Source organism: Patagioenas fasciata, chromosome 35 (genome assembly GCF_037038585.1).
Source record: "Patagioenas fasciata isolate bPatFas1 chromosome 35, bPatFas1.hap1, whole genome shotgun sequence".
Lineage (NCBI taxonomy): Eukaryota > Metazoa > Chordata > Aves > Columbiformes > Columbidae > Patagioenas > Patagioenas fasciata.
In genome coordinates, this window is record NC_092554.1 from 3,599,079 (window position 1) to 3,626,627 (window position 27,549).

The 27,549-nt window shown below is 64.1% G+C and overlaps 1 protein-coding gene across 2 annotated transcripts; it reads right to left on the reverse strand.

The window, feature by feature from the left end:
• Nucleotides 1-58: 58 nt before the first annotated feature.
• On the reverse strand, nucleotides 59-27,427 carry LOC136114285 (protein kinase C gamma type-like). Of its 2 annotated transcripts, XM_071801083.1 has the most exons (19): nucleotides 27,275-27,427; nucleotides 25,062-25,223; nucleotides 23,962-23,993; nucleotides 22,657-22,739; nucleotides 21,871-21,982; nucleotides 19,999-20,130; nucleotides 18,975-19,131; nucleotides 15,187-15,321; nucleotides 13,975-14,062; nucleotides 13,447-13,476; nucleotides 12,590-12,727; nucleotides 11,668-11,841; nucleotides 9,715-9,806; nucleotides 8,883-8,945; nucleotides 8,667-8,805; nucleotides 7,712-7,792; nucleotides 6,086-6,193; nucleotides 3,488-3,628; nucleotides 59-761 (listed from the first exon to the last, which is right to left on the reverse strand). In XM_071801083.1, the coding sequence occupies exons 2-19, from the start codon at nucleotides 25,202-25,204 to the stop codon at nucleotides 588-590; spliced, it is 2,022 nt and encodes a 673-aa protein (XP_071657184.1). In that variant the 5' UTR covers nucleotides 25,205-25,223; nucleotides 27,275-27,427; the 3' UTR covers nucleotides 59-587. The 2 variants fall into 2 exon arrangements, with proteins under 2 accessions (XP_071657184.1, XP_071657183.1); XM_071801082.1 differs by lacking the exon at nucleotides 27,275-27,427 and having other exon boundaries at nucleotides 25,062-25,240.
• Between the last annotated feature and the right edge of the window lie 122 nt (nucleotides 27,428-27,549).

Below are 27,549 nucleotides of genomic sequence, written 5' to 3' on the forward strand. Positions count from 1 at the left end.
CCTGGGTCCCTCGTTTGAAAAGGGGGAGGGGGGGAAGTTGGGGACCCCCCCCCATCCCCCCCTTCCCAAATCCAAGAGGGGACCCAGGCGTCCGGGTGCCCCCCCCAGCTCATCGGGGGAGTCACAGCTGGGGGGGGGACCCCAAAATAGGGGGGGACCCCAAAGTGGGGGGGACCCCAAAGTGGGGGGGGGGGACTCCAAGGTGGGGTGGGGGGGGTGGGGTCATAAATAGCGAGGGGGATCCCCCAAATTTGGGGGGGGGGGGGGTGATAAATAGGGAAGGAAGCCCCAAAATTGGGGGGGCGGCTCATAGATAAGGAGGGGGAACCCCCAAATTTGGGGGGGGGGCATAAATATAGAGGGAGCCCCCCCCAGAATCAAAGGGGATCCCCCAATTCAAAGGGGAACCCCCAATTCAAAGGGGATCCCCAATCAAGGGGAATCCCCCAATCCAAGGGAACCCCCAAACCGGCCGGGGGGGGGGGGGGGATCATAAATAGGGAAGGACCCCCCCAAATAAAGGGAACCCCCAAAATATGGGGGACCCCCCCTCCCAAATGAAGGGGACCCCCAAATTGGGGGGTGGCTCAGACCAGGGAGCCGGGGGGGGGCGGGGGGGGCTGCAGGAATTCGGGGTTCGTGAAGCTGAACCCCTCGAATTCGCTTTGGTCCAGCCCGGCCAGGACCAGCTGGTCGGGGGGGGTGAGCACGGGGGGGGCGCGGGTGAAAAAGGGGTCGAAATTCTCCCCGTTGCGGCCACACTGAGGGGGGGGACCCCAAAATATCGACCCCCCCAAAACAACGGGGGGACCAATGGGTATAAAATGGGGGGGAAATAGGGATTCGGCACAAAAGAAAGAGGGAGAGGTCAATGTTCCCCCCCTCCCCAGCCCGAATGGAATCGCCCGAGGAGCGCGGAGCGGGAAAACGGGCGCGAATGGGACCCGCGAATCGCGGCCCGAAAATGGGGGAGCGCGAAGTGAACCCCCCCGCAAAAACGGCGCCAATGGGGACCCCAGTGACCCCCCCACAATGGGGACCCCAAAAATGAGCCCCACAAAGGGACCCCGAAAATACGGACCCCGAATGAGCCCCCGAAGAGGGAGCGAAAGTGAAGCCCCCCAAGTCACCCCCCCCCCCGCAAAGGGAGCCCCCAAATGGTGCCCACAAATAGGGACCCAAAGGGACCCCATGAATGGGACCCCAAAAATGACCCCACCCCCCAAATAGGGACCCAAAGGGACCCCAAAAATGACCCCCCCACCAAAATAGGGACCCCCAAAATTATCCCCACAAATAGGGACCCAAAGGGACCCCAAAATTGATTCCCCCCCCAAATAGGGACCCAAGGGGACCCCCCCAAAGGGACCCCCCCCCCAAATAGGGACCCCAAAAGGACCCCAAAATTGATTCCCCCCCCAAATAGGGACCCAAGGGGACCCCAAAATTGATTCCCCCCCCAAATAGGGACCCAAAGGGACCCCCCCAAAGGGACCCCCCCCCCCCAAAATAGGGACCCCCCACATTGGGGACCCCAAATTGGGGGGGACACAGACAGAGGGACGGACACACGGACACAGAGAGAGAGAAAAACGGGGTGAGCGCGGGGGGGGGTTTGGGGTTCGGGGGGGTTGGGGTCCGGGGGGGGTCCGGGGGGGTTGGGGTTCGGGGGGGGTTGGGGTTCGGGGGGGTTGGGGTTCGGGGGGGTTTGGGGGTTCGGGGGGGGTCCTGGGGGGGTCGGGGTTTGGGGTTCAGGGGGGGATTTGGGGGTTCGGGGGGGTTGGGGGTTGGGTTTTTTTGGGGTTCACTCGCTGGTTTTGGGGCATTTTGGGGCGGTTTTGGGTCATTTGGGGGACGTTTTGGGGATGATTTTGGGTGATTTTGGGGGATGATTTTGGGTGATTTTGGGTGATTTTGGGAGATGATTTTGGGGTATTTTGGGGTGATTTTGGGTCATTTTGGGGGATGATTTTTGGGGTATTTTTGGGTGATTTTGGGTCATTTCAGGGGATGATTTTGGGGTATTTTTGGGTGATTTTGGGTCATTTTTGGGGATGATTTTGGGCTATTTTGGGGTGATTTTGGGTCATTTTTGGGGATGTTTTGGGTGATTTTTGGGGCCATTTTGGGGTCATTTTCGGGGTTCACGGGATGTTCTTGGGTCATTTTTGGGTCATTTTTGGGGCGTTTTGGGTGATTTTGGGGCATTTTCGGGTGATTTTGGGGCATTTTGGGGCGGTTTTGGGTCATTTTGGGGTGATTTTTAGGGGATGTTTTTGGGGTGTTTTTGGGTCATTTTGGGTCATTTTCGGGGGATAATTTGGGGGTATTTCTGGGCTGTTTTGGGGTGGTTTTGGGTCATTTTTGGGGTGGTTTTGGGTCGTTTTTGGGGATGTTTTGGGGACATTTTGGGGGTGTTTCTGGGTCATTTTCAGGTGATTTTGGGTGGACTTTTTTGGGCCACTTCTCGGGCATTTTAGGTCATTTTCGGCTGATTTTTGGGGGGCACCTCGGGGACCGTTTGGGGGTGATCTGGGTTGATTTTGGGGTAAATCGGGCCATTTTTGGGGGTGATTTGGGGTCATTTTTGGGGTGATTTGGGGTGATTTTAGGGGCGCACGGAGGCGCCACCTCCAGCCGCTCCAACCCGTGACCGGGGCGGGGGGGGGGTGTGTGGATATTTTGGGCCATTTCTCGGCCATTTTAGGTCATTTGGGGCTGATTTTTGGGGGGCACCTCGGGGACCGTTTGGGGGTGATCTGGGTTGATTTTGGGGTAAATCGGGCCATTTTTGGTGGTGATTTGGGGTCATTTTTGGGGTGATTTGGGGTGATTTTAGGGGCGCACGGAGGCGCCACCTCCAGCCGCTCCAACCCGTGACCGGGGCGGGGGGGGGGTGGGTGGATATTTTGGGCCATTTCTCGGCCATTTTAGGTCATTTGGGGCTGATTTTTGGGGGGCACCTCGGGGACCGTCTGGGGGTGCCGTGGTGTGATTTTGGGGTGAATCGGGGCATTTTTGGGGGTGATTTGGGGTCATTTTTTGGGGGCGCACGCACCCGTTTGGGGGCGCACGGCGGCGCCACCTCCATGCGGTGAATGGGGCGGTGGGAGCGGGGGGGGGGCCTGTAATTTTTGGGCCATTTCTCGACCATTTTAGGTCATTTGGGGCTGAATTTTGGGGGGCACCTCGGGGACCGTTTGGGGGTGATCTGTGTTGATTTTGGGGTGAATCGGGGCATTTTTGGGGGTGATTTGGGGTCATTTTTGGGGGCGCACGCACCCGTTTGGGGGCGCACGGCGGCGCCACCTCCAGCCGCTCCAACCGGTGACGCGGGGGGGGGGGGGGGGGGGCTGTACTTTTTGGGCCATATCTCGGCCGTTTTAGCTCATTTTGGGCTGGTTTTTGGGGGGCACCTCGGGGACCGCCTGGGGGTGCCGTGGGTGGATTTTGGGGTGAATCGGAGGCTTTTGGGGGGCGCACGCACCGGTTTGGGGGTGAAGGGCGGCGGCACCTCCAGGCGCTCCAGCCGCTCCCAGTCCGTTTGCTGGAAGAACGGGTGGAGCCGAACGGCGCGTTCGCCCCCCGGGCCCCCCCCCAGGCGCCGGGAGGGGTGTTTGGTCAGGAACTGCGGAACGGGGGGGTCAGGGCGCCGAAATCACCCCGGAAACCCCAAAAAACCGCCCCCCAAACCCCCAAAACGACCCCAAAACCCCAAAAAACCGCCCCCCAAACCCCAAAAACGACCCAAAAACCCCAAAAAACCGCCCCCCAAACCCCAAAAACGACCCAAAAACCCAAAAAAACCGCCCCCCAAACCCCAAAAACGACCGAAAAACCCCCATAAAACGCCCCCAAAACCCCAAAAACGACCCAAAAACCCAAAAAAACCGCCCCCCAAACCCCAAAAACGACCCAAAACCCCCAAAAAACCGCCCCCCAAACCCCAAAACGACCCAAAAACCCCCATAAAACGCCCCCAAAACCCCAAAAACGACCCAAAAACCCAAAAAAACCGCCCCCCAAACCCCAAAAACGACCCAAAAACCCCAAAAAACCGCCCCCCAAACCCCAAAAACGACCCAAAAACCCAAAAAAACCGCCCCCCAAACCCCAAAAACGACCCAAAAACCCCAAAAAACCGCCCCCCAAACCCCAAAAACGACCCAAAAACCCAAAAAAACCGCCCCCCAAGCCCCAAAAACGACCCAAAAACCCCCATAAAATGCCCCCAAAACCCCAAAAACCCCCAAAAACGACCCAAAAACCCCAAAAATCCGCCCCCAAAACGACCCCAAAACCCCCCTAAATCACCCCGAAAACCCCAAAAAACCGCCCCCCAAACCCCATAAAGGACCCCAAAAACCCCCCAAAAATGACCCAAAAACCTCCCAAAACCGCCCCCAAAACCCCAAAAAAGACCCAAAAACCCCAAAAAAACGCCCCCCAAAACCCCAAAAATCCTCCCCCAAAACCCCAGAAACGACCCCAAAACCACCCCAAAAACCCCAAAAAAGGTACCCTAAAAATGACCCCAAAATCCCCTAAAATGACCCAAAATACCCCAAAATTGACCCAAAAATACCCTTAAATTCACCCCAAAAATGACCCAAAACCGACTCAAAAACGCCCCCAAAATGACCCAAAAATGACCCAAAGTACCCATTTCGGGTCCCCCCATCCCGGTCCCCCCCGTTTCCAGTCCCTCCATTTCGGGTCCCCCCATCCCGGTCCCCCCCGTTTCGGGTCCCCCCGTTTTGGGGTCCCCCTGTTTTGGGGTCCCCCCATTTCCATTCCCCCTATTTCCAGGTCCCCCCATTTCAGTTCCCCCTGTTTCCAGGTCCCCATTTCGGGTCCCCCCATCCCGGTCCCCCCATCCCGGTCCCCCCCATTTCGGGTCCCCCCCGTTTCGGGTCCCTCCCTTTCGGGGTCCCCCCATTCCAGTCCCCCGGTTTCGGGTCCCCCCATTTCGGGTCCCCCCCATTTCGGGTCCCCCCATTCCGGTCCCCCCCGTTTCGGGTCCCCCCCATTTTGGGGTCCCCCGTTTTGGGGTCCCCCATTTCCAGTCCCCCTGTTTCCAGGTCCCCATTTCGGGTCCCCCCCATTTCGGGTCCCCCCATTCCGGTCCCCCCGTTTCGGGTCCCCCCGTTTCGGGTCCCCCCCATTTCGGGTCCCTCCATTTCGGGGTCCCCCCGTTTCGGGTCCCCCCCATTCCGGTCCCCCCCATTTTGGGTCCCCCCATTCCGGTTCCCCCCGTTTCGGGTCCCCCCCATTTCGGGTCCCCCCATTCTGGTCCCCCCCGTTTCGGGTCCCCCTGTTTTGGGGTCCCCCCATTTCCATTCCCCCTATTTCCAGGTCCCCCCATTTCAGTTCCCCCTGTTTCCAGGTCCCCATTTTGGGTCCCCCCATTTCCAGTCCCCCCGTTTCGGGTCCCCCCCATTCCGGTCCCCCCCATTTCGGGTCCCCCCCATTCTGGTCCCCCCCATTTCGGGTCCCCCCCATTCCAGTCCCCCCCTTTCGGGGTCCCGCCATTCCAGTCCCCCGGTTTCGGGTCCCCCCCATTTCGGGTCCCCCCTGTCTCGGGTCCCCCCATTTCGGGTCCCCCCCATTTCAGGTCCCCCCATTCTGGTCCCCCCCATTTCGGGTCCCCCCCATTCCGGTCCCCCCGTTTCGGGTCCCCCCGTTTCGGGTCCCCCCCATTTCGGGTCCCTCCATTTCGGGGTCCCCCCGTTTCGGGTCCCCCCCATTCCGGTCCCCCCCATTTTGGGTCCCCCCATTCCGGTTCCCCCCGTTTCGGGTCCCCCCCATTTCGGGTCCCCCCATTCTGGTCCCCCCCGTTTCGGGTCCCCCTGTTTTGGGGTCCCCCCATTTCCATTCCCCCCATTTCGGGTCCCCCCATTCTGGTCCCCCCCATTTCAGGTCCCCCCGGTTTCGGGTCCCCCCGGTTTCGGGTCCCCCCGTTTCGGGTCCCCCCCATTCCGGTCCCCCCCATTTCGGGTCCCCCCATTTCAGGTCCCCCGGTTTCGGGGTCCCCCCAGTTTCGGGTCCCCCCGTTTCGGGGTCCCCCCCGTTTGGGGCCCCTCACCCCCTTGCAGGCCGCCACCGCCTCCCGGGACAGGGACCTGGGGTACGAGACTGTTTGCTCCAGGATGGACTGGAACAGCTCATCCTCATCCTCACCGTCGAACGGGGGCTGTGGGGGCACCCCCAAATCAGACACCCCCAAACACCCCGAAAACGGCCAAAATCACCCCGAAATACCCCAAAAACGCCCCAGAAACGGCCAAAAACACCCCAAAACACCCCAAAATACCCCCCAAAACACCCCAAGCCCAGGATGGACTGGAACAGCTCATCCTCATCCTCACCGTCGAACGGGGGCTGTGGGGGCACCCCCAAATCAGACACCCCCAAACACCCCGAAAACGGCCAAAATCACCCCGAAATACCCCAAAAACGCCCCAGAAACGGCCAAAAACACCCCAAAACACCCCAAAATACCCCCCAAAACACCCCAAGCCCAGGATGGACTGGAACAGCTCATCCTCATCCTCACCGTCGAACGGGGGCTGTGGGGGCACCCCCAAATCAGACACCCCCAAACGCCCCGAAAACGGCCAAAATCACCCCGAAATACCCCAAAAACACCCCAGAAACGGCCAAAAACACCCCAAAAATGACCAAAAACAACCAGAGACACCCCAAGCCCAGGATGGACTGGAACAGCTCATCCTCATCCTCACCATCGAACGGGGGCTGTGGGGGCACCCCCAAATCAGACACCCCCAAACACCCCGAAAACGGCCAAAATCACCCCGAAATACCCCAAAAACACCCCAGAAACGGCCAAAAACACCCCAAAAATGACCAAAAACACCCCAGAAGTCACAGAGACATCACAGACCCCCCCAAACCCCATGGACACCCCAAAACACACAGAGAGACCCCGAAACACCCCCTCCCCCACCCATCCCCCTCCCCCCGCCCCTCCCCCACCCACCCCAGCCCCTCCCCCCCATGTCCCCTCCCCCACCCACCCCCCATGTCTTGCCCCCCTACCCCACCCCGCCCCTCCCCCACCTGTCCCGCCAACCCCTCCCCCTCCCCCGCCCCTCCCGCACCTGTCCCCTCCCCCTCCCCCACCCACCCCCATCCCCTCCCCCACCTGTCCCCTCCCCACCCCTCCCCCGTCCCTCCCCCCCCACCCCTCCCCTCCGTCCCCTCCCCCTGCCCCTCCCCCACCTGTCCCCCACCCCCGTCCCCGCCCCTCCTCCCCCCATCCCCTCCCCCGCCCATCCCCCTCCCCCCGCCCCTCCCCACCTGTCCCCGCCCCTCCCCCTCCCCCCGCCCCTCCCCCACCTGTCCCTCCCCCTCCCCTCCCCCTCGCCCCTCCCCCCTCCCCCCCCGCCCCTCCCCCACCTGTCCCCTCCCCCCTCCCCCCGCCCCTCCCCCTCCCCCCACCCCTCCCCCACCTGTCCCCGCCCGTCCCCCTCCCCTCCCCCTCGCCCCTCCCCCCTCCCCCCCGCCCCTCCCCCACCTGTCCCCTCCCCCCTCCCCCCGCCCCTCCCCCACATGTCCCTTCCCCCCCATCCCTTCCCCCCGCCCCTCCCACACCCGTCCCCCCTGCCCCACCCCCCTGCCCCTCCCCCACCTGTCCCCCCCCCCCCGTCCCCGCCCCTCCCTCCCCCCCCCGCCCCCGCCCCTCCCCCACCTGCCCCGCCAGCATCTCGTAGAGCAGGACCCCGAACGCCCACCAGTCCACGGATTTCCCGTAGGGCTGCGACGCGATGATCTGGGAACCGGACCCCAAAATCAGCCCAAATCACCCCAAAATCAGCCCAAATCACCCCAAAATCAGCCCCTGAACCCCCAGGATCACCCCAGAAATCACCCCCAGAATCACCCCAAAATCGACCCCTGAACCCCGAAAATCACCACAAACTCACCCCAAAATGAACCCAAAAGTCACCTCTGAACCCGCCTGGGTTCCCCCAATATCTGGGTCCCACACACCCCTGGGTCCCCCCGGACGCCTGGGTCCCCCAAACCCCTGGGTCCCCCACACCCCTGGATCCCCCAAACCCCTGGGTCCCCCACACCCCTGGGTTCCCCCGGACGCCTGGGTCCCCCGGATGCCTGGGTCCCCCACACCCCTGGATTCTCCCGGACGCCTGGGTCCCCCAACACCTGGGTTCCCTCGAACCCCTGGGTCCCCCCGGACACCTGGGTCCCCCACACCCCTGGGTCCCCCCCAGTATCTGGGTCCCCCGGACACCTGGGTCCCCCCAATATCTGGGTTCCACACACCCCTGGGTCCCCCACACCCCTGGGTCCCCCACACCCCTGGTTCCTCTCTGAACACCTGGGTCCCCCAAACCCCTGGGTCCCCCCAATATCTGGGTCCCCCAAGCCCCTGGGTCCCCCAAGCCCCTGGGTCCCCCCGGATGCCTGGGTCCCCCCAATATCTGGGTCCCCCAAACCCCTGGGTCCCCCGGATGCCTGGGTCCCCCAAACGCCTGGGTCCCCCCCAATATCTGGGTCCCCCGGACACCTGGGTCCCCCCAATATCTGGGTTCCACACACCCCTGGGTCCCCCACACCCCTGGGTCCCCCGGACCCCTGGGTTCCCCCGGACGCCTGGGTCCCCCGGACGCCTGGGTCCGCACCTCGGGGGCGATGTAGTCGGGGGTCCCGCAGAAGGTGCGCGTGGTGGCCCCGGGGAACATGTTTTCCTTGCACATCCCAAAATCGGTGATTTTCACGTGGCCCTGGGCGTCCAGCATCACGTTGTCCAGCTTCAGGTCCCTGGGGTCAAGGTCAAGGTCAAGGTCAAGTTCAAGGTCAAGTTCAAGGTCACAGGGGGCGTGGTTTGGGGGTCTCACCGGTAAATGATGCCCTGGTTGTGCAGGAAAAAGAGCCCCAGGGCGATTTCGGCCGCGTAGAACCTGGGGGGTTATGCGGGGGGTTATGGGGGGACCCCAAAATGTGGGGGAGCTGGGGGGTGGGGAGGTCTTAGGGGACCCCCCAACCCTGGTTTTGGGGTATTTGGGGGAGGGTTTGGGGGTCCCAGGGGGGTCCAAGGGGGGTTTGGGGTCCTGGGGGGTTGGGGTGGTTTTGGGGGTCAAGGGGAGTCAGAGTGGTTTGGGGGGGTCAGGGGGGGTTTGGGGTCCTTGGGGGGGTCTGGGGTGGTTTGGGGTTGTTGGGGGTGTCAGGAGGGTTTGGGGGTCCCAGGGGGGTTTGTGGTTCCTGGGGTGTATGGAGTCCCTGGGAGGGTCTGGGGTGGTTTTGGGGGGTCAGAAGTGTTTGGGGGTCCCAGGGGGGTCAAGGGAATTTTGGGGGTCCCTGGGGTCTTGGGGTCCCTGGGGGGAGCTGGGGTGGTTTTGTGGGGTTGGGGGATCAGAGGGGTTTGGGGGGGCCGGGGGGAGTTTGGGGTCCCTGGGGGGGTCAGGGTGGGTTTGGGGGTCCCGGGAGGGGTTGGGGTCCCTGGGGAGGTCTGGGGTGTTTTGGAGGGTCAGGGGGGGTCAAGGGGAATTTGGGGGGTCAGGGAAGGGTTGGGGTCCTTGGGGGAAGGGGGGGTCTGGGGTGGTTTTGGGGGTAGGGGGGGGGTCAGGGTGGGTTTGGGGTCCTGGGGGGGTCTGGGGTGGTTTTGGGGGGCCTGGGGGTGTCAAGGTCAGGGTCAGGGTCAAGGTCAAGGTCAAGGTCAGGGTCACTCACGCGGCGTGGGGCTCCCTGAACTTGCCGACCTGCTGGATGTGGTACATGAGGTCACCTCCGGTCACGTACTCCATGACGTAATACAGGCGGTCCTGGGGGCGGGGCCACGGCTCGGACACGCCCACGGGGTGGACACGCCCATAGAGGCACGGACACGCCCACAGAGACGCGGACATGGGGACATGGACACGCCCACAAGGACATGGACACGCCCACGGGGGCACGGACACGCCCATAGAGACACGGACACGCCCACAAGGACACGGACACGCCCACGGGGGCACGGACACGCCCACAGGTACATGGACACGCCCACGGGGGTGGACACGCCCAGTGCTCGGAGTTCCCTCTTCCCACCCATCCCAATCATTCCCAGTCCATCCCAGTGCACCCCAGTGCTCCCAATCCACCCCAGTCCATCCCAATCCACCCCGTGACCACAATCCACCCCAGTCCACCCCAGTGACCCCAATCCATCCCAATCCACCCCAATCCACCCCGTGACCACAATCCACCCCAGTCCACCCCAGTGACCCCAATCCATCCCAATCCACCCCAATCCACCCCGTGACCACAATCCACCCCAGTCCACCCCAGTGCTCCCAACCCACCCCAGTCCATCCCAGTCCATCCCAGTGACCCCAGTCCATCCCAGTCCATCCCAATCCACCCCAGTGACCCCAATCCATCCCAATCCACCCCGTGACCCCAGTCCATCCCAGTCCATCCCAATCCACTCAAGTGACCCCAATCCATCCCAATCCACCCCGTGACCCCAGTCCACCCCAATCCATCCCAATCCACCCCAGTGACCCCAATCCATCCCAGTCCACCCCAGTGTGCCCAACCCACCCCAGTCCATCCCAGTCCATCCCAATCCACCCCAGTGACCCCAATCCATCCCAGTCCACCCCAATCCACCCCGTGACCACAATCCACCCCAGTCCACCCCAGTGACCCCAATCCATCCCAATCCACCCCAATCCACCCCGTGACCACAATCCACCCCAGTCCACCCCAGTGACCCCAATCCATCCCAATCCACCCCAATCCACCCCGTGACCCCAATCCACCCCAGTCCACCCCAGTGACCCCAATCCATCCCAATCCACCCCAATCCACCCCGTGACCACAATCCACCCCAGTCCACCCCAGTGACCCCAATCCATCCCAATCCACCCCAATCCACCCCGTGACCACAATCCACCCCAGTCCACCCCAGTGACCCCAATCCATCCCAATCCACCCCAATCCACCCCGTGACCCCAATCCACCCCAGTCCACCCCAGTGACCCCAATCCATCCCAATCCACCCCAATCCACCCCGTGACCCCAATCCACCCCAGTCCACCCCAGTGACCCCAATCCACCCCAGTCCATCCCAATCCACCCCGTGACCCCAATCCACCCCAGTCCACCCCAGTGACCCCAGCCCATCCCAATCCACCCCAATCCACCCCGTAACCACAATCCACCCCAGTCCACCCCAGTGACCCCAATCCATCCCAATCCACCCCAATCCACCCCGTGACCACAATCCACCCCAGTCCACCCCAGTGACCCCAATCCATCCCAATCCACCCCAATGCACCCCAGTGACCCCAATCCATCTCAATCCACCCCAGTGACCCCAATCCATCTCAATCCACCCCAATCCACCCCAGTGACCTCAATCCACCCCAGTCCACCCCAGTCCATCCCAATTCATCCCAATCCATCCCAGTGACCCCAATCCATCCCAGTCCATCCCAGTCCACCCCAGTGACCCCAGTCCGTCCCAATCCACCCCAGTGACCCCAGTCCGTCCCAGTCCACCCCAGTGACCCCAGTCCGTCCCAATCCACCCCAGTGACCCCAGTCCGTCCCAATCCACCCCAGTGACCCCAGTCCATCCCAATCCACCCCAGTGACCCCAGTCCGTCCCGGTCCGTCCCGGTCCCCCGTGCCCCGCACCCGTGTCTGGAAGGTGGAGTGCAGGCGGGTGAGGAAGGGCGGGCGCGGGCCCAGCGCCAGCACCCTGCGCTCCACCATGGCGCCGCCCACGTCGTCGTCCTGCACGACCACGTCCTTCTTCAGGATCTTCACGGCAAACAGCTCGGAGGAGCCGCGGCGCTCGGCCAGCACCACCTGCGGAGCCCGGCGGCCGGGGACACAGGAGCTCAGGGGGGACACAGGAGCTCGGGAGGGACCCAGGAGTTCGGGAGGGACCCAGGAGTTCGGGAGGGACCCAGGCGTCCGGGGGACCCAGGAGTTCAGGGGGACACAGGAGATTGGGGGACCCAGGAGTTGGGGAGGGATCCAGGAGTTCGGGGGACCCAGGAGTTCAGGAGGGACCCAGGAGTTTGGGAGGGACCCAGGAGCTTGGGAGGGACCCAGGATGTTTGGGGGATACAGGGACTGGAGGGACCCAGGAGTTTGGGGGACCCAGGAGTTTGGGAGGGGACCCAGGAGTTCAGGAGGGACCCAGGCGTCCAGGGGACACAGGAGGTCAGGAGGGACCCAGGAGTTTGGGGGACCCAGGAGTTTGGGAGGGTCCCAGGAGTTTGGGGGACCCAGGAGTTTGGGAGGGTCCCAGGAGTTCAGGAGGGACCCAGGAGCTCGAGGGGGACCCAGGAGTTTGGGAGGGACCCAGGAGTGCAGGGGGGGACCCAGGAGTTCGGGAGGGACCCAGGAGTGCAGGGGGGGACCCAGGAGTTCGGGAGGGACCCAGGAGTTCGGGAGGGGACGCAGGAGTTTTGGGGTTCAGGGGGGTTAAAGGGGGAAGTCCCCACCTTTCCAAAGGAGCCCTTCCCCAGCACCATGAGGAAGCTGAAGCCCATGGGGTTGGGTTGGGGTTCAGGGGGGGTTGGTTTTGGGGTTCAGGGGGGGTCCCCACCTTCCCGAACGAGCCCTTCCCCAGCACCATGAGGAAGCTGAAGTCGCGCAGCTGCGAGCGCCCGGGGCTGAAGAAGCGTTTGGGCTCCGTGGGGGAGGGGCTGGGCGAGGGGGAGGGGCCCGGGCCCTGGCGGACCTTCTGCGGGGTCAAAGGTCACAGGGGTCACGGGGGTATGGGGGTGGGGGTGGGGGGAAGGAGGCACAGGGGTCACGGCGGTCATGGGGTCATGGGGTAACAAGGGTCAGAGGGTCATGGGGGTCACATGGGTCAGGGGGTCATGGGGTCACAGGGGTCAGGGGAATCAGGGGGTCACAAGGGTCAGAGGGGTCATGGTGGTCACATGGGTCAGGGGTCATGGGATCACAGAGGTCAGAGGGGTCATGGGGTCACAAGGGTCAGAGGGGTCAGAGGGGTCATGTGGGTCATGGGGTCACAGGAGTCAAGGGGGTCATGGGGTCAGAAGGGTCAGAGGGGTCAGAGGGTCATGGGGGTCACAGGGGTCATGTGGGTCATGTGGGTCATGGGGTCATAGGGGTCACAAGGTCAGAGGGGTCATGGGGGTCACAGAGATCAGAGGGGTCACAAGGGTCATGGGTTCACAGGGGTCACAGGGGTCATGGGGTTAGAGGGGTCATGGGGGTCATGGGGGTTATGGGGGTCATAGGGGTCACAGGGGTCACAGAAGGGTTGGAGGTCACCGGGGGGTCACTGAGGGGTCACTGAGGGGTCATGGGGGATCCCTTCCCCTCCTCCCCCCCCAGGGGGACCCAGGCGTCCGGGAGGGGGAGCCCATGGAGCGGGGGGATGGGCCTTGCCCCTTGACCTTTGACCTCTGCCCTTTGACCCCAGGGTGTTACCTCGTAGAGCTCCAGGGGGTAATTACAGGCCTGGAAGAGACAGAGGGAAAGTTGGGGGGCTGGGGGGACCCGGGAGTTCGGGGGGACCCAGGCGTCCGGGAGGGACCCAGGAGTTCAGAGGGGGACCCAGGAGTTCGGGAGGGACCCAGGAGTTCGGGGGGGGGACCCAGGAGTTCGGGGGGACCCAGGAGTTCGAGGGGGACCCAGGAGTTCAGGGGGGGACCCAGGAGTTCGGGGGGGACCCAGGAGTTCAGGAGGGACCCAGGAGTTCGGGGGGGGGACCCAGGAGTTCGGGGGGACCCAGGAGTTCGGGAGGGACCCAGGAGTTCAGGGGGGGACCCAGGAGTTCGGGGGGGACCCAGGAGTTCAGGAGGGGACCCAGGAGTTCGGGGGGACCCAGGAGTTCGGGGGGGACCCAGGAGTTCGGGAGGGACCCAGGAGTTCGGGGGGACCCAGGAGTTCAGGGGGACCCAGGAGTTCGGGGGGGACCCAGGAGTTCGGGAGGGACCCAGGCGTCCGGGGTCTGACCTCGAACTTGGGTCTCAAGCCGCTGTCGTCGGTGTCGGCCACGGGGACGTTGTAGAACTCGCCCTCCTCCTGGTTCAGGAGCTTGAACCTGCGCGGACGGACGGACGGACACGGGGACATGGGGGGGACGGACGGACGGACACGGGGACACCCACAGGTTTCAGGGGGTGCCCCCTTGTGCACCCCCGTGTATCCCCGTGCAACCCAAAGCACCCTCGTGCACCCCCATGCACCCTCATGTGTCCTCGTGCCCCCTTGTGCACCCCTGTGCATACTCGTGCACCCTCATGCATCCCCGTGCAAGCCCCTTGTGCACCCCCATGCACCCTCGTGCATCCCCGTGCAAGCCCCCCCGTACACCCTTGTGCAAGCCCCCATGCACCCTCATGCACCCCCATGAGCACCTCTTGTGCATCCCCGTACCCCCTTGTGCACCCTCGTGTAAGCCCCTTGTGCACCCCCATGCACCCCTGTGTATCCTCATCCACTCCCGTGCACCCTTGTGCACCCTCGTGCAAGCCCCCCATGCACCCCTGTGCCCCCTTGTGCACCCTCGTGTAAGCCCCTTGTGCACCCCCATGCACCCCCGTGCACCCCTGTGTATCCTCATCCACTCCCGTGCACCCTCGTGCAAGCCCCTCATGCACCCCTTGTGCCCCTTTGTGCATCCTCGTGTCCCCTCATGCCCCCTTGTGCAAGCCCCCCGTGCATCCCCGTGCCCCCTCGTGCACCCTCGTGCAAGCCGCCCATGCACCCCTGTGCTCCCTTGTGCCCCTTTGTGCATCCCCGTGCCCCCTCGTGCATACTTGTGCAAGCCCCTCGTGCATCCCCATGCGCCCTCGTGCAAGCCCCCCATGCACCCCTGTGCCCCCTTGTGCCCCCTTGTGCATCCCCATACCCCCTTGTGCACCCTCGTGCAAGCCCCCCATGCACCCCTGTGCCCCCTCGTGTAAGCCCCTTGTGCACCCCCATGCACCCCTGTGTATCCTCATCCACTCCCGTGCACCCTCGTGCAAGCCCCCCATGCACCCCTGTGCTCCCTTGTGCCCCTTTGTGCATCCCCGTGCCCCCTTGTGCAAGCCCCTCATGCATCCCCGTGCCCCCTTGTGCCCCTCTGTGCATCCCCGCGCCCCCTCGTGCCCGCCCCCGTGCCCCCCGTGCCCCCCGTGCCCCCCGTGCCCCCCGTGCCCCCCGTGCCCCCCGTGCCCTCACCAGCCGTCCACGTGGCCCTTGAGCAGCTCGGCCACCCCGAAGCTCATGGCGCCCATGAAGTCGTTGCGGGACGTGCGGTCCCAGTCCCAGACCTCGATGGACAGGCGGCGCTCGGCGTCCCCGGGGCGCAGCGAGCTGGGGGGGGCACGGCGTCACCATCGCGGTGTCACCATCACGGCGTCACCATCACCGCGTCACCATCATGGCGTCACCATCACGGCGTCACCATCACCGCGTCACCATCACGGCGTCACCATCACCGTGTCACCATCGCGGCGTCACCATCACGGTGTCACCATCGCGGTGTCACCATCACCGTGTCACCATCGCCGTGTCACCATCGCGGTGTCACCATCACTGTGTCACCATCACCGTGTCACCACCACCATGTCACCATCGCGGTGTCACCATCATGGTGTCACCATCGCGGTGTCACCAATGCAGCGTCACCATCACGGTGTCACCATCACCGTGTCACCATCACCATGTCACCATCATGGTGTCACCATCACCGTGTCACCATCGTGGTGTCACCATCGCGGTGTCACCATCACCGTGTCACCGTCACCGTGTCACCATCACCGTGTCACCATCGCGGTGTCACCATCGTGGTGTCACCATCACCATGTCACCATCACCATGTCACCATCATGGCGTCACCATCACCGTGTCACCATCGCGGTGTCACCATCACCGTGTCACCATCGCGGTGTCACCATCGTGGTGTCACCATCACCATGTCACCATCATGGCGTCACCATCACCGTGTCACCATCGCGGTGTCACCATCGCGGTGTCACCATCACGGTGTCACCATCACGGCGTCACCATCACCGTGTCACCTTCGCGGTGTCACCATCACCGTGTCACCATCGCGGTGTCACCATCGCGGTGTCACCATCACCGTGTCACCATCACCGTGTCACCATCGCGGTGTCACCATCACCCTGTCACCATCACCGTGTCGCCATCACCGTGTCACCATCGCGGTGTCACCATCGCGGTGTCACCATCACCGTGTCACCATCACCGTGTCACCATCACCGTGTCACCATCGCGGTGTCACCATCACCCTGTCACCATCACCGTGTCGCCATCACCGTGTCACCACCACCATGTCACCATCGTGGTGTCACCATCACCGTGTCACCATCACCGTGTCACCATCGCGGCGTCACCATCGCGGTGTCACCATCATGGTGTCACCATCACGGCGTCACCACCACCGTGTCACCATCGCGGGGTCATGGTGAGAACCCCCCTGACCCACCGACCACCCCTTCTGATCCCCCCAGGTCCCATTGGCCCCGTGGTCTCCCATCCAAGCCCTGACCGTGGCCGACCCTGCTGAGCTTCCCAGAGCAGATGAGATCAGTCATTTATACCTATATACCCATATATATATCATATATACATAAGTTCACCAAGTCTATTCTGATAGCACCTGAGCCCCCCCAGGTCCCATTGGCTTCCTGGCCACAAGGGCCCAGAGCTGGCTCAGCCACAGCCCCCCTGTTCCCCACTGGTCTCCCATCCAAGCACTGACCGGGGCCGACCCTGCTGAGCTTCCCAGAGCAGACACTCCCCGGGTGCCATGGCTGTGTATATTATATCTATCTATATATATACGATCCCCAAGTATATCCTGAGAGTATCTGAACTAAGGGCCCAGCAGAGGGGCAGGAGAACCCCCCTGACCCACCGACCACCCCTTCTGATGCCCCCTGGTACCATTGGCCTCGTGGTCTCCCATCCAAGCCCTGACCGGGGCCGACCCTGCTGAGCTTCCCAGAGCAGACACCCCCCGGGTGCCAGGGCTGTGTGCACTGTATGTATGTACACGTCCATATGATCCCCAGGTACATTGTAACAGTACCTGAACTAAACCCTTCTCGCAAGGGCAGAGTAGAGGGCACACGAGGGCTTGCACACAGAATCGCACCAGGGTTTGCACGAGGGTTTGCACACGGAACCACACGAGGGTTTGCACGAGGGTTCGCACATGGAATCACAGGAGGGTTTGCACGAGGGTTCGCACACGGAATCACACGAGGGTTGCACGAGGGTTTGCACACAGAATCGCACCAGGGTTTGCACGAGGGTTTGCACACGGAATCACACGAGGGTTTGCACGAGGGTTTGCACACGGAACCACACGAGGGTTTGCACGAGGGCTCACAGGAGGGTTTGCACGAGGATTGCACGAGCACTCACAAGACGGTTTGCACATGGAACCACACGACGGTTTGCACAAGCACTCACACGAGGGTTTGCACAGGGGCTCACATGAGGGTTTGCACACGGAACCACACGAGGTTTGCACGGGGGCTCACAGGAGGGTTTGCACGAGGGTTGCACGAGGGTTGCACGAGCACTCACAAGAGGGTTTGCACACGGAACCACACGAGGGTTGCACGAGCACTCACAAGAGGGTTTGCACACAGAACCACACGAGGGTTTGCACACGGAACCACACGAGGTTTGCACACGGAACCACACGAGGGTTTGCACACAGAACCACACAAGGTTTGCACACGGAACCACACGAGGTTTGCACACGGAACCACACGAGGGTTTGCACACGGAACCACACGAGGGTTTGCACACGGAACCACACGAGGTTTGCACACGGAACCACACGGGGTTTGCACACGGAACCACACGAGGGTTTGCACACAGAACCACACAAGGTTTGCACACGGAACCACACGAGGTTTGCACACGGAACCACACGAGGTTTGCACACGGAACCACACGAGGGTTTGCACACGGAACCACACGAGGTTTGCACACGGAACCACACGAGGGTTTGCACACAGAACCACACAAGGTTTGCACACGGAACCACACGAGGTTTGCACACGGAACCACACGAGGGTTTGCACACGGAACCACACGAGGGTTTGCACACGGAACCACATGAGGTTTGCACACAGAACCACACGAGGTTTGCACACGGAACCACACGGGGTTTGCACACAGAACCACACGGGGTTTGCACACAGAACCACACGAGGTTTGCACACGGAACCACACGGGGTTTGCACACGGAACCACACGAGGGTTCGCACACGGAACCACACGAGGTTTGCACACGGAACCACACGGGGTTTGCACACGGAACCACACGAGGTTTGCACACGGAACCACACGAGGTTTGCACACAGAACCACACGAGGTTTGCACACGGAACCACACGGGATTTGCACACGGAACCACACGAGGTTTGCACACGGAACCACACGAGGTTTGCACACGGAACCACACGAGGGTTTGCACACGGAACCACACGGGGTTTGCACACAGAACCACACGGGGTTTGCACACAGAACCACACGAGGGTTTGCACACAGAACCACACGGGGTTTGCACACAGAACCACACGAGGGTTTGCACACGGAACCACACGGGGTTTGCACACAGAACCACACGAGGGTTTGCACACAGAATCACACGAGGGTTTGCACACGGAACCACACGAGGTTTGCACACAGAACCACACGAAGTTTGCACACGGAACCACACGGGGTTTGCACACAGAACCACACGAAGTTTGCACACGGAACCACACGGGGGTTGCACGGGGGTTGCACAGGGGCTGCGCGAGCGCTCACAAGAGGGTTTGCACACAGAACCACACGAGGTTTGCACACGGAACCACACGAGGGTTTGCACACGGAACCACACGAGGTTTGCACACGGAACCACACGGGGTTTGCACGGGGGCTCACAGGAGGGTTTGCACGGGGTTCGCACGGGGGTCGCACGGGGGCTGCGCGGGCGCTCACAAGAGGAAGGCCTCGTTCCACACGGGGTTGAGCGTGGCCTTGACCGTGCGCGTCTTCTGCTTGGAGAGGTTCTTGGGGTCCGGGATCAGCTTGAGCTTCACGTACGGGTCCGACAGCCCATTGGGGTCCATGGGGATCAGGTTCCGCGCCTCCCCCACTGCCACGGACCCAGGCGTCCGGGGGGACCCAGGCGTCCGGGGGACACGGGGGTTGGGGGGGGACACGGGGGTTGGGGGACCCAGGCGTCCAGGGGGACCCAGGCGTCCGGGGGACACGGGGGTTGGGGGGGGACACGGGGGTTGGGGGACCCAGGCGTCCGGGGGACACGGGGGTTGCAGGGACCCAGGGGATGGGGGGGGACATGGGGGTTGGGGGACCCAGGTGTCCGGGGGGACCCAGGAGTTTGGGGGGACCCAAGTGTCCAAGGGGACCCAGGAGTTCGGGAGGGACCCAGGAGTTCGGGGGGACCCAGGAGTTCGGGGGGACCCAGGGGTCTGGGGGACACATGGGTTGGGGGGACATGGGGGTTTGGGAAGGACCCAGGAGTTCGGGGGGACACAGGTGCTGGGGGGGACCCAGGAGTTTGGGGGGACCCAGGAGTTCAGGAGGGGACCCAGGAGTTCGGGAGGGACCCAGGAGTTCGGGGAGGGACCCAGGAGTTTGGGAGGGGACCCAGGAGTTCGGGAGGGACCCAGGCGTTTGGGAGGGACCCAGGAGTTCGGGAGGGGACCCAGGCGTTCGGGAGGGACCCAGGTGTTCGGGGGGACCCAGGCGTTCGGGGGGACCCAGGAGTTCGGGAGGGGACCCAGGCGTCCGGGGGGACCCAGGTGTCTGGGGGACACGGGGGTTGGGGGACCCAGGAGTTCGGGAGGGACCCAGGAGTTTGGGAGGGACCCAGGAGTTTGGGGGGACCCAGGAGTTTGGGGGGGACCCAGGCGTTCGGGAGGGGACCCAGGCGTTCGGGAAGGACCCAGGCGTTCGGGGGGACCCAGGCGTCCGGGGGGACCGGGCGTGCGGGCGGTACCGGTGACGTGCAGCTGCTCCCCGGGCAGCGGGCGGATCCGCAGCTGCAGGCGCCCGCGGCGCTCGGTGTGATCCACCCCGCACAGGCTGGGCACGCTCTGCACGCAGCGCTTGTGCACGTTCATCTCGCAGCCTGCGGCGCGGGGCACGGGGTCGCACGGGGTCGCACGGGGTCGCACCGGGATCCGCACAGGGATCGCCCGGGGATCGCCCGGGGATCGCACGGGGATCGCACGGGGATCACACAGGGATCACACCGGGATCCGCACAGGGATTGCACCAGGATCGCACCGGGATCCGCATGGGGATTGTACAGGGATCGCACGAGGATTGCATGGGGATCCGCACGGGGATTGCATGGGGATTGCACCGGGATCACATGAGGATCGCATGGGGGTCGTATGGGGATCGCAGGGGGATCACACAGGGTCGCACGGGGATCCACACCGGGATCTGCATGGGGATCGCACAGGGATCGCACGAGGATTGCATGGGGATCCACACGGGGATCGCATGGGGATTGCACGGGGATCGCACGGGGATCACATGAGGATCACATGGGGGTCACATGGGGATCGCACGGGGATCACACGGGGTCGCACGGGGATCCACACCGGGATCTGCACGGGGATCGTACAGGGATCGCACGAGGATTGCATGGGGATCCACACGGGGATCGCATGGGGATCACACGGGGATCCACACGAGAATCGCACGGGGATCGCACCGGGATCACATGAGGATTGCATGGGGATCGCACTGGGATCACATGAGGATCGCACGGGGATCGCACTGGGATCACATGAGGATCGCACGGGGATCGCACTGGGATCACACGAGGATTGCATGGGGATCCACACAGGGATCGCATGGGGATCGCACGGGGATTCGCACGAGGGTCGCACGGGGTCACACAGGGGTCACACGGGGGTCGCACGGGGATTGCACCGGGATCACATGAGGATCACATGGGGGGCGCACGGGGATCGCACGGGGATCGCACAAGGATTGCATGGGGATCCACACGGGGATCGCACGGGGATTGCACCGGGATCACATGAGGATCGCATGGGGGTCGCATGGGGATCGCACAGGGATCGCACGGGGATCGCACTGGGATCCACACGAGGGTCGCATGGGGATCCACACGGGGCTCGCACGGGGATCGCACCAGGATCACATGAGGATCGCACGGGGATCGCACGGCGATCCGCACGTTGCACGGGGATCCGCATGCGCCTTGCACGGGGATCGCGCCTTGCACGAGACCCTTGCACAAGCCCCTCACGCAACCCCCTTGCACGCTCATCCCCCCTCCCTTGCACAAGCGCTTTGCACGAGCCCCCACGCAAACCCCTTGCACCCCCACCCCCTTGCACAACCCCCCATGCAACCCCCTTGCACAAGCACTTTGCACAAGCACTTTGCACAAGCCCCTTGCATCCCCACCCCCTTGCACAACCCCCCATGCACCCCCTTGCACAAGCACTTTGCACAAGCCCCTCACACAATCCCCTTGCACCCCCACCCCCTTGCACAACCCCCCATGCACCCTCTTGCACAAGCACTTTGCACAAGCCCCTTGCACCCCCACCCCCTTGCACAACCCCCCATGCACCCTCTTGCACAACCCCCCATGCACCCTCTTGCACAAGCACTTTGCACAAGCCCCTTGCATCCCCACCCCCTTGCACAACCCCCCCATGCAGCCCCCTTGCACAAGCACTTTGCACAAGCCCCTCACACAACCCCCTTGCACCCCCACCCCCTTGCACAACCCCCCCATGCAAACCCCCCCGCACCCCGACCCCCACCCCCTCGCGCGCCCCACCCCCCCGTTGCGCCCCCCCCTTGCACGCCCGCGTGCGCTCACACGAGCACTTCATGCCCTGGTGCACGAGGCCGTAGAGCAGGGAGCCGCAGTGGTCGCAGAAGGTGGGGCTGCTGTAGCTGTGCACCTTGAACTTGTGCTTGTTCCGCGGGTCCTGGGGGGCACACGCGCGTGCGAGGCTGCGCACGAGGGCCGGGGGGGCGGGGGGGGCGGGGGGGAGGGGGCTGGGGGGGATTTGGGGGGGAAATCCATGTGCAACCCCCCCGAGTTCCCCTGTTCTTGTGCAAAACACACACCCCCCCCCTCCCCCCCCTTGCACGAGGATGCGCACGAGGGTGGGGGGGGGGGGGTTGGGGGGGTCTGGGGGGGAAATCCACGTGCAAACAACCCCTCCCCCCCCTTGCACGAGGATGCCCACCCCCCCCCCCCCCCGATTTTAGGCCAAGGTCGCCCCGATTTGGGTCACCCCTCCCCTCCCCCCCCCCCAAATGGGAGAATTTAGCAGAGAAACTGGGACGTTTGGGGGGGGGGAGGGGGTGGGGGGACCCAGGCGTCCGGGAGGCGGCTGGAAAAGGGACCCAGGAGTTCGGGGACACCCCCCAAAAAGGGACCCAGGAGTTTGGGGACCCCCCAGAAAGGGACCCAGGAGTTCGGGGACCCCCCAGGAAGGGACCCAGGCATCCGGGGACAACCCAACAAGGGACCCAGGAGTTCGGGGACCCCCCAGGAAGGGACCCAGGAGTTCGGGGATCCCCCAAAAAGGGACCCAGGAGTTCGGGGACCCCCCAGGAAGGGACCCAGGCGTCCGGGGGCCCCGCCCCCGCTCACGTCGGTCTGCGGCCCCTTCCCGGCCCCCGGGCACTCGAAGGTGACGAACTCGTGACAGCGCTTGTGGACCACGAAGCTGCAAACTGCGGAGAAACAGCCCGAAAACGGCCGAAAACGGCCAAAAATCGCCCCAAAACACCCAAAAACAGCCAAAATCGCCCCCAAAACGGTCAAAATCGCCCCCAAAACACCCAAAAATGGCCAAAATGAGCCCAAAAACCCCCCCTAGGCCCCCTGAAATCCCTCAGGCCTCAACCACCCAGGACCCCAAAATCACCCCAAATCACCCCAAAATAACCCCAAGCCACCCAAAATCACCCCAAAACACCCAAAACTGTCCCAAATCACCCCAAAAATGGCCAAAATCACTCCCAAAACACCCAAAATCATCCCCAGAACACCCAAAAATGGCCAAAATCGCCCCCAAAAACACCCCCTGGGCCCCCTTACATCCCTCAGGCCTCAACCACCCAGGACCCCAAAATCACCCCAAATCACCCCAAAATCACCCCCAAATCCCCCAAAATCACAGCAGGACCCTCCCCCATCCCCCCTCGAACCCCGAATTCCCCTCAGACCCCCAACCCCCCGCAAAAAGCCCCCAAAACACCCCAAAATCCGCCCCCCCCCCCCCGTTGCGCAGCAACAGGCGCCGGTTGCCACGGCAACGCCCGCGGGAAGCGCGGCGCTCCCCCTGTCAATCATCGCCCAGGCCACGCCCCCCGCCGACCACGCCCCCTCCCTCCCGCCTCCCCCGCCCACCACGTGCGGGAGGACCCAGGCGTCCGGGGACGGGAATCCCATGGGTGGGGGGGACCCGGGGGTCCCATGGGTGCTGGGGGGGTCCCATGGGTGCTGGGGGGTCCCGGGGATCCCTATGGGTGGTGGGGGGGGTCCCATGGGTGCTGGGGGGGTCCCGGGGGTCCCTATGGGTGGTGGGGGGGGTCCCATGGGTGCTGGGGGGTCCCGGGGGTCCCATGGGTGCTGGGGGTTCCCATGGGTGCTGGGGGGTCCCGGGGATCCCTATGGGTGGGTGGGGGGGTCCCATGGGGGCTGTGGGGGGTCCCGGGGGTCCCTATGGGGGGGATCCGGGGGTCCCATGGGTGGTGGGGGGGGTCCCATGCGTTCTGGGGGGACCCAGGCGTCTGGGGGGGTCCCATGGGTGGGGGCGATCCGGGGGTCCCATGGGTGCTGGGAGGGGTCCCATGGGTGCTAGGGGGGGGTCCCTATGGGTGCTGGGGGGGTCCCATGGGTGCTGGGGGGGTCCCATGGGTGCTGGGGGGGTCCCATGGGTGGGGGTCTCACCCATGCACTGCAGCCCCTGCTTCCCGATGCCCCTGGGGAGCAGAAGCGGCTCCGTCAGCCCCGGACGCCTGGGTCCCTGCGACCCGGACGCCTGGGTCCCTGTCACCTGAACACCTGGGTCCCTGCTCCCGGACACCTGGGTCCCTGTCACCCGGACGCCTGGGTCCCTGTCACCTGAACACCTGGGTCCCTGTCACCCGGACGCCTGGGTCCCTGTCACCTGAACACCTGGGTCCCTGTCACCCGGACGCCTGGGTCCCTGTCACCTGAACACCTGGGTCCCTGTCACCCGGACGCCTGGGTCCCTGTCACCTGAACACCTGGGTCCCTGTCACCCGGACGCCTGGGTCCCTGTCACCCGGACGCCTGGGTCCCTGCTCCTGGGTCCCTTTTCCTGGGTCACTGCTCCCGGACGCCTGGGTCCCTGTCACTATGGGCTGCTTGAAGAACCCTGTGTGTGTCTGTGGGTGCCTATGGGTGGGTGTCCATGGGTGTCTATGGGTGTCTATGGGTCTCTATGGGTCTCTATGGGTCTCTATGGGTCTCTATGGGTCTCTATGGTATCTATAGGTGTCCATAGGTGTCCATAGGCGTCTCACCATATGAAGTCGATGCAGTGGGAGCAGAACGTGGGCTGCTTGAAGAACCACGTGTGTGTCTGTGGGTGCCTATGGGTGGGTGTCTATGGGTCTCTATGGGTCTCTATGGGTCTCTATGGGTCTCTATGGTATCCATAGGTGTCCATAGGCGCCTCACCATATGAAGTCGGTGCAGTGGGAGCAGAACGTGGGCTGCTTGAAGAACCGCGTGTGTGTCTGTGGGTGCCTATGGGTGGGTGTCTATGGGTCTCTATGGTCATCTATGGGTCTCTATGGGTCTCTATGGTATCTATAGGTGTCCATAGGTGTCCATAGGCGTCTCACCATATGAAGTCGGTGCAGTGGGAGCAGAACGTGGGCTGCTTGAAGAACCGCGTGTGTGTCTGTGGGTGCCTATGGGTGGGTGTCTATGGGTGTCCATGGGTCTCTATGGTCATCTATGGGTCTCTATGGGTCTCTATGGTATCTATAGGTGTCCATAGGTGTCCATAGGCGTCTCACCATATGAAGTCGGTGCAGTGGGAGCAGAACGTGGGCTGCTTGAAGAAGCGCGCCGTGAACCGATGGCTCTTCACCTCGTGCACCACCTTGTGCCGCAGGGCCCCCCGGCGCAGGAACCGCGGGCGGGAGCGCTCGCCCTCCATCCCGACGGACGGACGGACACTGCGGGCAGACGGACGGACACAGGGATGCAGGGACACACGGACACACGGACACACGGACACAGCCCCCCGGCGCAGGAACCGCGGGCGGGAGCGCTCGCCCTCCATCCCGACGGACGGACGGACACTGCGGGCAGACGGACGGACACTGCGGGCAGACGGACGGACACAGGGATGCAGGGACACACGGACACACGGACACAGCCCCCCGGCGCAGGAACCGCGGGCGGGAGCGCTCGCCCTCCATCCCGACGGACGGACGGACACTGCGGACAGACGGACGGACACAGGGATGCAGGGACACACGGACACACGGACACACGGACACAGCCCCCCGGCGCAGGAACCGCGGGCGGGAGCGCTCGCCCTCCATCCCGACGGACGGACGGACACTGCGGACAGACGGACGGACACAGGGATGCAGGGACACACGGACACACGGACACACGGACACAGCCCCCCGGCGCAGGAACCGCGGGCGGGAGCGCTCGCCCTCCATCCCGACGGACGGACGGACACTGCGGGCAGACGGACGGACGGAGTCACGGACACACAGACACAGGGACACAAGGACACACGGACACAGGGACACAGGGACACACGGACACACGGACACATGGACACACGGACACGGGGACACACGGACGGGCCACAGGAGAGAGACGGGGTTGGGGACACACGGACACGGGGATGGACACATGGACATGGGGATGGACACACGGACATGGGGATGGACACACGGACACGGGGATGGACACACGGACATGGGGATGGACACATGGACACGGGGATGGACACACGGACATGGGGATGGACACACGGACACGGGGATGGACACACGGACATGGGGATGGACACACGGACATGGGGATGGACACACGGACATGGTGACATGGGGAGGGACCCACAGATGGACCCATGGATGGACCAACGGACAGACCCACGGACACGGGGATGGACCCTGGATGGACCCACAGACGTGGGGACAGACCCACGGACAGGGCTGACGGGGAGGGCGGACACACGGACAGACCCACGGACACTGACACGGACACACAGGCAGACCCACGGACGGACCCACGGACACGGGGATGGACCCACAGACATGGGGACAGACCCACGGACACTGACACGGACACACAGACAGACACACGGACGGACCCACAGATACGAGGACAGACCCATGGACACGAGGACAGACCCACGGACGTGGGACAGACCCACAGACGCAGAGAAGGACACACGGACAGGGCTGAGGGGGAGGGCGGACACACGGACGGACCCACAGACACAGGGATGGACCCACGGACACGGGGACAGACCCACGGACACAGCCACAGAGACACGGACAGACCCACGGACATGGGGACAGACCCACGGACACTGACACGGACACACAGACAGACCCACAGACACGGGGATGGACCCACAGACACAGAGAAGGACCCACGGACACGGGGGCAGAGCCACGGACACGGGGACGGACCCACGGACACGGACCCGCGAGCGCGTGGGCGGACGTGCGGACGGACCCACGGACACGGGTGGGGGGGGGGATGGAGGGACCCACGGACCCGGGTGGGGGGGGGGATGGAGGGACCCACGGACACGGGTGGGGGGGGGGATGGAGGGACCCACGGACACGGGTGGGGGGGGGGATGGAGGGACCCACGGACACGGGTGGGGGGAGGGGTATGGAGGGACCCACGGACCCGGGTTGGGGGGGGGATGGAGGGACCCACGGACACGTGGGCGCTCCGGGAGCCGCGGACAAACGGACGGACGGACAGACGGAGCCGCCCCCGTCCAGTGAGTCAACGGCCGCCCCCGGACAGACCCACGGACACGCGGCCGGACCCACGGACACGGTGTGGGGGGGGGGGGGCGGACAGACAGACGGACGGGGGTGGCGGTGAGGGGGGGAGGCGGGACAGACGGACCCGCAAACGGACCCACGGACCCGGGGGGGGATGGAGGGACCCACGGAGCCCCGGACAGACCCACGGACCCGCGGACAGACCCACGGACACGCGGCCGGACCCACGGACCCACCTGCGGGCGGACGAACGGACGCACCTGCGGACACACGGACCGACCTGCGGCGGCGGGGGGCGTGGCCAAGCGCGGTGGGCGGGGCTAAGCGGAGGGGGCGTGGCCAAGCGGCGGCACCGCCAGAGCCGCGGGAGGGGGCGTGGTCAAGTGGGGTGGGCGGGGATAAAGAGAAGGGGCGTGGCCAAGCGCCGCCGCCAGCGCTGCGGGAGGGGGGCGTGGCTTGAGGGACGCGGCGGGAAAGGGGGAGTGGTTTGGGGAGGGGCGGGGTTTGGCTT

Coding starts and splice junctions, on each gene's coding strand:
- LOC136114285 (XM_071801083.1), bottom strand. CDS start 25,204: ATGGAGGGCGAGCGCTCCCGCCCGCGGTTCCTGCGCCGGGGGGCCCTG. Junction 20,131..21,870: donor CCAGGGCATGAAGTGCTCGT/GTGAGCGCACGC, acceptor CCCGCGCCGCAG/GCTGCGAGATGAACGTGCAC. Junction 762..3,487: donor CGCCCTTCACCCCCAAACCG/GTGCGTGCGCCC, acceptor CCCCCCCCTCAG/TGTGGCCGCAACGGGGAGAA.